The sequence below is a fragment of the Buceros rhinoceros genome, unplaced genomic scaffold (genome assembly GCF_000710305.1).
Source record: "Buceros rhinoceros silvestris isolate BGI_N320 unplaced genomic scaffold, ASM71030v1 scaffold1239, whole genome shotgun sequence".
NCBI classification, from domain to species: Eukaryota; Metazoa; Chordata; class Aves; order Bucerotiformes; family Bucerotidae; genus Buceros; species Buceros rhinoceros.
The window spans coordinates 1-8,181 of NW_010429538.1; the positions used below are offsets into that span (position 1 = coordinate 1).

The 8,181-nt window shown below is 52.5% G+C and overlaps 1 protein-coding gene across 1 annotated transcript in view; it reads left to right on the forward strand.

The window, feature by feature from the left end:
* Window positions 1–167: 167 nt before the first annotated feature.
* Window positions 168–8,181, forward strand: part of ACSS2 (acyl-CoA synthetase short-chain family member 2) — a 27,674-nt gene continuing 19,660 nt past the window's right edge. Inside the window, exon 1 of the mRNA XM_010142654.1 lies at window positions 168–358. Within this exon, the coding sequence (XP_010140956.1) occupies window positions 270–358 (89 nt within the window). The 5' untranslated portion in view covers window positions 168–269. The remainder of the gene's footprint in view (window positions 359–8,181) is intronic.

The following is an 8,181-nucleotide window of genomic DNA, read 5'->3' on the forward strand; positions in this document are numbered from 1 at the left end:
GGGGGCGGCTGGGCCTCGGGGGCGGTGGGGTCGCAGTGCCGCGGCGAACCCCCACGCGTGTGGTGCTGGAGCGGGGTGGCTGCCCTGCTTGTTCCTTGAAGTGTTCGTTTTCCTCGTCTGCGCCTGTTTCTGGGTGACGAGCTGTGGCCGTTGCCTCTGCAGAGTTTTGGGGTGACATTGCCAAAGAGTTCTACTGGAAGAGTCAGCACACGGGACCCTTCCTGAAGTACAACTTCGATGTGACGAAGGGGAAGATCTTCATCGAGTGGATGAAAGGGGCGACTACCAACATCTGCTACAACCTCCTGGACAGAAATGTCAATGAGAAGAAGCTTGGGGACAAAATTGCTTTTTACTGGTAAGCTTCTGTTTTTATTCTGGTGTAGAAGGTGTGCAAGCATGGTGCTAAAGTGTGCAAACAGTATTGATGAGTCCCCATCCCTGGAGGGGTTTGACAGACTGCGTGTCAGTGTGGTGCTGAGGGACGTGGTTTAGTGGTGACCTGGCAGTGCTGGGGGAACAGTTGGACTCGATGAGCTTGGAGGTCTTTTCCACCCTGAATGGTTGTACGATTCTCTGATTTGTCCCAAGGTGGATTAAAACAGTAGCCTGTACATTGGCACAGGGTGTCTGGGTTTCTGGGTGTCTTGAGAAGAGCTGTGCAGTGGAGTTTCTCCACCCCTGGGGTGCCCTGGAGTGGCCCAGCACAGCAGCGTGGGGCTGTACCCATGAAGAGCAGTTCGTGGGTACGGAGGCAGGTGCCACAGTTCCCTGGTGAAGCAGGTGGATGTGAGTAGAGACACGGGATGAGGAACAGCCACCATCCAACAGCAAAAAGCTAATAAAGTCCAGCTCTCCCATATTCATGTTTTGTGAGGCTGGTGAGTTCCCACTCGTGGAGCCACAAGGTTCTCCTAAACCCTGAGCTTGTGTGTTGATCCCTTGTACTTGAGCGTGTAGGATAACCCTGCGATGCTTTCAGAAGAGCTGACCTCTCTGTTATCTTTGGGAAGCAAAGTTAACTCCCAGCCCTATCTCTGCAGTATCTCTGTATTTTATTTATTTATTTTTTATTTACCAGAGTAGTTACTAGTATCAAAAACCATGTGAAACTCGACAGTTTCATAGTGATGCAAGTTAGGTTTCCTGGGCAATGTGGGAGAACCGTAACTTGTGCTCCGCTGCCGAACTTGTCGGCTGTGTCCCACGCTGGGAGCGGGGCCTTGCCCACCCTGTGCTCTGCTCTCCCCCTTGAACCAGCACGTGTTTATGGTGCCTGGGCATGACCGCGTGTGGCAGAAGCCCCATTAAATGTACTGCTCGTTTGGGATGCAGGAACTTGTTGGGTTTGGGTGACTCCCTGCAGCGGAACAGCTGGAGTCGTGCTGTCGGTGCAGTGCAAACACCAGATGCTCCGATGATGAATAGCTCTGCTGCTCCCGGTGAGGTTGTGCAGCTGAGGGGTCCTCCCCAGCCACCCAGCGTAGAGATGACTAGGGGCTGCCCCGCTGCACAAAGGACCATGTTTATACAGTGTGATCCTGGCTGTGACTGTAACATGGGGTTTGTACAAGAGTTTCTATCCAGAGAGCTACCAGTTCAGGGAAAGAATTGCAGATAATTTGCTCAGCAGATAATCGTGTTGATAAGAGCCAGGTGAACCGGTGGAAAGTGTTTCCTTCCTTGCTGGGTAAAGACATTCTCGAGCTCCCCCGGATGTAAGTTGACAGCAGCTCCTGAAAGAAAACTCCGTGTCATGTGAAGGTGTGCCAGCACACAAAGTCATCTGGCAGGCCGGGGCAACTCTGCTGGGGTTCGTGGAGGGAGTGGGAGCATCGTTCCTGCACATAAATCTTCAGGTGACAGCCAGGCAGCAGCATGCAGCTGTACTTTGGTCTTGGTGAAGGTTCTTCTTAGTTCTTCTGGCAGCCTTTGTGGGGGTATTGGTGATGCTGAGCTAAACTCGGCGTGGGTATTAAACCGATGGGTGTCTGTCAGTCGTGGTGCTCACGGCGCTGAAGAAGGTCTCTCTTCCTCCATAGCAGACAATTTTCCCCGACTATTTTGGGACAACTCTTCCAGCACGGTTCTGTCACAGTGACCTGGCGCTGGGGCGTCTGAAGCTGTCAGCTGGGAATGTTGCTGGGAGGGACGGGAGAGGCACGCTGAACGTGACGTGGCGTGTGTGGTGCTGGCCGGCAAGCTGGTGGCACCAGGGTTCGGAGGACGCGGGGCTGAGGGTTGCCACTCACGAAATGACTCCTCCAGCAGCGTGCATGTGCTTCTCTGGACACCCCCTTTTCAATAACACATGTAATTGCTTTTGTCTTGTCCCTCCACGTTTTGTGTGAAAAACTTGGGGTTTTTTAATTACCCTGGCCACTTGCTTCTAGAAGTCTCCAGCCTCTAGATGTGAAAAGGGGCTGAGCTTACAGCAAGGTATCGGTGACTGCCAGCTCTGCGAGAGCTTTGAGAAGACCCAAGACCATGGTCTTTGCTTTCAGAGAAGAGAAATTAGGGAACAAGTGGATAATGCCTCAGGGCATTGCTGAGTGTCCCTGCGATGTGACCAGAGCTGCCATGCACTGCTGACCGAGCTGTCCCAAGCTCTGTGTGGACTGGAAGGAGCAGCCAGTTCACCTGGATCTGTTATGGACAAGCTGCTAGGAAGATTCCTGCACCAGCAGCAGTCCAGGACACCGAGACCGGCCACACTCGGAGATCTGACCCCAAGCCACATGGAATTACTCTTTCAGCACGAAGGGCAGTACATGGGGTTGCTTCTTGGGGCAGAGCTGCATTTGCTGTTGTGGTATCGTCCTCTTGGTGCTGCGAGGCCTGTGTAGTGCAAAAGGACCATCCTGAGGCGTTAGGAAACAACTGCAGTTTCCCTGTTGCTTGTTTCGCTGTGATACCTCTTGTTGCTTGTGAACGTTACAAGTATTTCTTGTTTCTGTTGCTTTTGATTCCTCTTTCTCTGGTATTACTGATGTGGCCTAAAAAGGAACAGAAACTCTAGGAAATGCTTCTGATGAAGTGCTGCTCTCAAAAGTGAAACCACTTTCCTAACTGCCGGGAAAGGCTGCAGTCAGTAACACCGGCAGGACCTACGAGGGCTTTTGTGGGTCTTGCAGGCGAAATGCACTGGGCCAACTGGCTGGGACACTGTGGGCGCTTGCAGGGGACTTGAGGCAGCGCTGAGGACTTTGTCTGCAGTAGGTATAATGTTAATTAGAGCAGGAGGAGCCCGGTACACCTCACCCTGCTGCAGGGATACCTGAGCCACGTGCACAAACCCTCAGCTCGTAGAAACCTCAGCCTGGGCAGCTTGTCAAGGTAAAAATACAACTAGGTGGGAATTCAAGAGCACCACCAGTACAAACCTCTCTCTTTCTGGATGCCGGGGTATGAAGGTACCTGGTGAAGCTTTTTCTCTAGAAGGCGCTGAGATCTTGCCTTTGTTTCTCAAACCAGTCACCCCAGCTGCAGTACTGGTGGGAGCAGAGGCAGGAGGCAGAGCTTTGCATGGTTTTTGTCCTTCCTATAGCCTTAGCATGGGGGCTTAGCAGAGTGCTGCTGGCTTCTGCCATCTTGGGAGAGCATATCAGTTTTCTGCTTTTTTTAATGCTTGTGTATGAAATAACCCACGTAGAAAGGAGAAAGAAAGATAGTGCAGGCTGCCGGAACTTCCTGGAGCTTGAACAAAAGAGTAACTGCCCATGGCTCCCTTTCTTCTCAGAACAAACATGATGTGCAAAGATAAAATGGAGAAAGTTGGTTGGTTTGTTTGTAATAAAAGATGTCAGATTTCTTCCCCTAAATCTTTCTCTAAGGGAAAAAACAACGACAGAGCATGTTTAAAAACAAAATCAAAACCAAACCCCCAAAACCCAGACAACAACAAAAAAAAAGTCCAGAGCACTCCTGGGGTTTTTTATTAGGAAACTGAGAACAGTTTTTGGCCAGCAGCCTTGCAGAGAGGATGCAGACTGCTGAACGCTGCTGCGGTCTAGATGTGCGGCTGGGGCCCAGTGGGACAAGACCACTCTGGCTGGTTGCTGGGGCTGTCAGGCTGCCAGCACACCTTGGTCTGGTGGCTGTTCCTTGCCGTGGAGGGCTTCAGGCTGGGGTGTGCCATCCCAGAGTTGGAAGTGAAGCCAGATGGAGCTGGGCTTCTGTTGCATTTCAGCTGTAAAGATCTGGGCCTCTTCTGTTTGCAGAAATCATCTTGCCTTAAACTGCTGAGCTCAAAGTGCCTGGTCTCCATGCTCCAAACCGGTGCTGTTCTGGTTTTCTCTGTAGATACCTTCACTGGATGAGTCTTCCCTCACTGTCCTGCTGTGACTGAGGCTGCTGGCTGTTAACATCCAGGAGTGCTCAGTTGTAGCCAGCTTCTACCCGACGCGCTCAGCTCTGCTGCTCCTGCTGCCTTTGGGACTCCGCACTGTCCCGTGCCAAACTGCCTCTTTGTTTCTTTAGTAACTTCCTGGATGACTTCAGTGACACAGCCTCTTTCAACACAGCTCTAGTAGCGAAAACACATCCCGAAATCACACAGTTTGTTTGAAGAACAAAAATTCCCTGCTGGGAAGGTCTGGGAGTGCTGGGGTGAGCCTGCAGGCTGCTGAGAGCCATCAGAGCTGGGATGGAGGTGCCTCCAAAGAGCTGGAGCCAACACTGCTGATCCCCCACTACTGCTAAGAAGGGAACACTTCCACGGGGCATGGGAGCACAGCACTGAGAAGCGTTACGGAAAAGTCCCCATGTGTCCAGGCACAGCAGGCTCAGCGCAGCCCCCTTCCCTGAGGGGGATTCTCCATGGGCAAAGAGGCACCCCCACTCAGCCCTGAAAACCAGCAAGGAGTTCTGGGGGCATCCTCAGAGGTCCACGTCACCTCCCCATCGCGTGTGCTGAGAGTGGGGCGATAGGTCGGCTGGTTTGGTGGGTATTGAGTAGTTTGGAAGCCTTGCTGGACAGTTCAGTGCTTCTGGAAATCAGGAGGTTAGGTGCACCTAAAGTAGGTAATAAAGACATTGAATGTACTTGTATTTTATTCAGCTATTTTATTAAGCTCTTGTGCCCTCCTCCACGGCACTGATGTGCTTTTCCATCGCAGAAGGTGTAGCTGTCCCCTGGGGGGTTTGGGGACATCTGCCACCCTGGGAGAGGCTTTACAAAGCTGGCTGCATGTCCTGAACGCTTCAGGGCAGTATTTCTCATACCCCCAAACAAGAACATCTCTGCAGTGTGGGGCCTTGTCTGACTCTGAGCTGCAAGAGCGGGACTGGTGGGAGCAGCAGTAGAAACCTGATATTAAACAAGGAGTAAAGGGAGTAGGTGGTGTAGGTCAGACACATCCAGACCATGTGCTTTTCTGATTTCTTTGGTGGAATTCTTCCTCTCCCAGTTTGGGGACAGCCTCCAGCTGATATGGGTAGTGCCATGGCAGTGGTGCAAAGTTCAGGTGCTCGTAAGTAAGTGCAAACAAGAGGGACTCGAAGCTTGTCCTCAGGGTTTTCTCCATTGGTGGTGGATGGAGTCTCCATCTTGAGCTGTGGGCTCTTCAGAGCAAGGCCATGCTGGACTCAGAATTAACCCCTGTCATGTAATGATCACTCTGTGAGTTTGGGTGCAGCTACGACATGGAGACAGTGCTGCCTGGGGCAGCATGGTGATGCCTGCCTAAGGGTTTGGAGATTTCCTGGGGCTGGAAAACACAGGGCCTGAAGCTTGTTTCCAAAGTGTGTACACTGATATCTGGCACCTGCCAGTTTCCTCCTGTCATCTCGAGGCTCGTCTGTCCCAAGTGTTCCTCATCCCTGTGAGGACGCATGCTGGTGTGCGGGGAGATGCTGGGAAGGGTGGCTGGTTTGATGTTTGGGAGGTCTCCAGCCCTGTTCCTGCCCTGCAGAGCCTTTTCTGTCGTAGGATGCAGGGCAGGAGCAGGGAGCTGGCAAGGGCAGTCAGCCTGGTGCTGTTGCGCTCTGCAGCACAGCAAAGGCAGGGCACAGGTATTCAAGGTCAGTGACCGCCTGAGACCACAGGCACTGCCTTACCCTGTGGTTTTGCCCATTCAGAAGCGCCCCTGGACTTGTGCCGCTGGGGTGTGTCCAACGTTATTGAAGAGTTTCACTGGAAGCAGCTTTTGCTGTGCTCACGTAACCTGTAATCCTGTTCCCATGGGCAGAACGGGGTTTCCTCCTCTGCTAAGTCAAGTCTGTGAAGGAGGAAGGCACTTGGGCAGCGCTTGTGTGGCTGCTCTGTGGCCGAGCAGTAAGGGGGGGGCTTGTCTAAGCTCTCCTGCTTGGGAACACACACCAGCAGCAGCCTTGAATCAGGGGAGCTGCTTTCATTTGGGTGCTGTGGGAGCTGTTTCCTCTCAGCCTTTTGCTCTGAAAGCTTGGCAGGGACACAGCACCCGTCTATATAAAAACAAGGGAATATCCAGGAGGTATTTGGCCAGATAAACAAGCTGGATGTCAGTAAGTGCCCAGGATTAGATGGCATGTGCCCCAGAGGAGTGCAGGGATGTGAATGTGAAACTGCAGAGCTCCTGGCCAGGGTATGCTGCGTGTTCCTGCACAGGGCTGCTGTGCCAAGGAGCCAGAGGCTGCCAGCCCCGTTCCGTCTAGAGAGGGCAATAGAAGGGGTCCTGGGAACCAGTAAATGCCACTTGCATCCCTACCACAGTGGAACTGGGTCACTGCGTGCATGGGCCAGCACGGTCTGCTGCGAAAGGCGATGGAGCTGCTGTGAAGTAAAGTCCTGCCAGAGCCAAGGTTGACAGCACAAGACAGCTGTTTTCACGCTGCCTGTGTGAGCGTGAGGTTGCAAAGGGTTGTTCAGGAAAGTAATCAAACCAGGAATGGAAGAAAGGTCTTTCTGTGGACCTGTTTTAGCCTTACTTGACTTTTACCGGTCACTTTGGGGACCTCCAAGCAGCAGATCCCCCAAGGATCAGTGTGGAAGCTGAACTGCAGGAGGTGGCCAGGCTCATCTCCTCTCCATAAACAGCATCTTTTGCTGCTGCTGGAGCTGGAACACCAGCCGGTTCTGACCCAGTGTGGTTTCAGTCCAGGAGGCTCTCGGCTGAGCCACTGTGAACATCCCAACACTGCTGTGCAGATGAGACCTGTGGTGGCTTTTATGTTCATATTGAGTGTTTTTTCTCATGCTCATTGCTCTGACAGAGGGGCTGGCTCTGGTTCAGCACAAGAATTCATGAGTTGCGTCTTACAGCCCTGTCTTAAACTGTTGGCTTATACCCTGCTCAAAGCCACCGTTCTGCGTAGTTCTGGGTGTATGATTGCACAAGTCCTACCTGGGGGGATAGCAGGGGCTGTGCGTGTTCAGACAATAGCCCCTGGGTTTTCTCACGTCTGTGAAACTTGGATCTTGTAATGCTGTCAGTTGTTACAGGCACCTTGGTGTGTTTTCAGAATAGTTTGCTGGCCATTGGGAGGGATACTGCGATTACACAGTGATGACAAACTGATTATTAGCAGGAGAGTTGAAACTTGGGGTGGATAAATGGAGTTCATGGGTAGAGAGGGTGGTGAACTCCTGGTGATGGGAGATCAGAGCCTTCAGTTTGCTCACTGGACTAGAAAACCTGATTATGTTATTTTAGCTGTGAATGGCTTGTGTGTTCTCCAGTAGCACGCTGGTGTGATGGAGCAGGAGTGGACGAGGAGTCGGGCTCGCTGTGGGAGAGCCTTGCTCTGAGCAGTGGTGTTCACAGGGCACAAAGTGTTGCCAAAAGAGGTGCGAGCGGCTGCTTGTTCCAAGCATGGCTTTTTCCTGTGGGTAGTTGCCTTTGTGCTCGGTGGGTTTGCTGTGCCCAGTGCTGTTCGGCTGCAGTGTTGCTCACCAATGCTCTGGCAAGATCCCTTGGCTCCCAGCGTGCCTCTTCCTCCCATGTCCAGCCCTGTGTCAGAGCTCTTGCACACGGCTGGAGCGGGGCTTCAGCTCTCTGTTTGCCTTTCTCCACACCACTGCCTGTAAATGTCAAGACGTGTGATGGGAATCACCAGCCCTGACACTCCTCTGGAAATTCAAAGCCCATCATTTTCTCAGCTGGCACCTCCCTTCTCTAGGGGAATCCCTCAAGGAAATCCATGGGCTTCCTGGTTCCTTTTCACACCCAATAGTGAGACATGTTTCACAGTCCTATTCCTGCT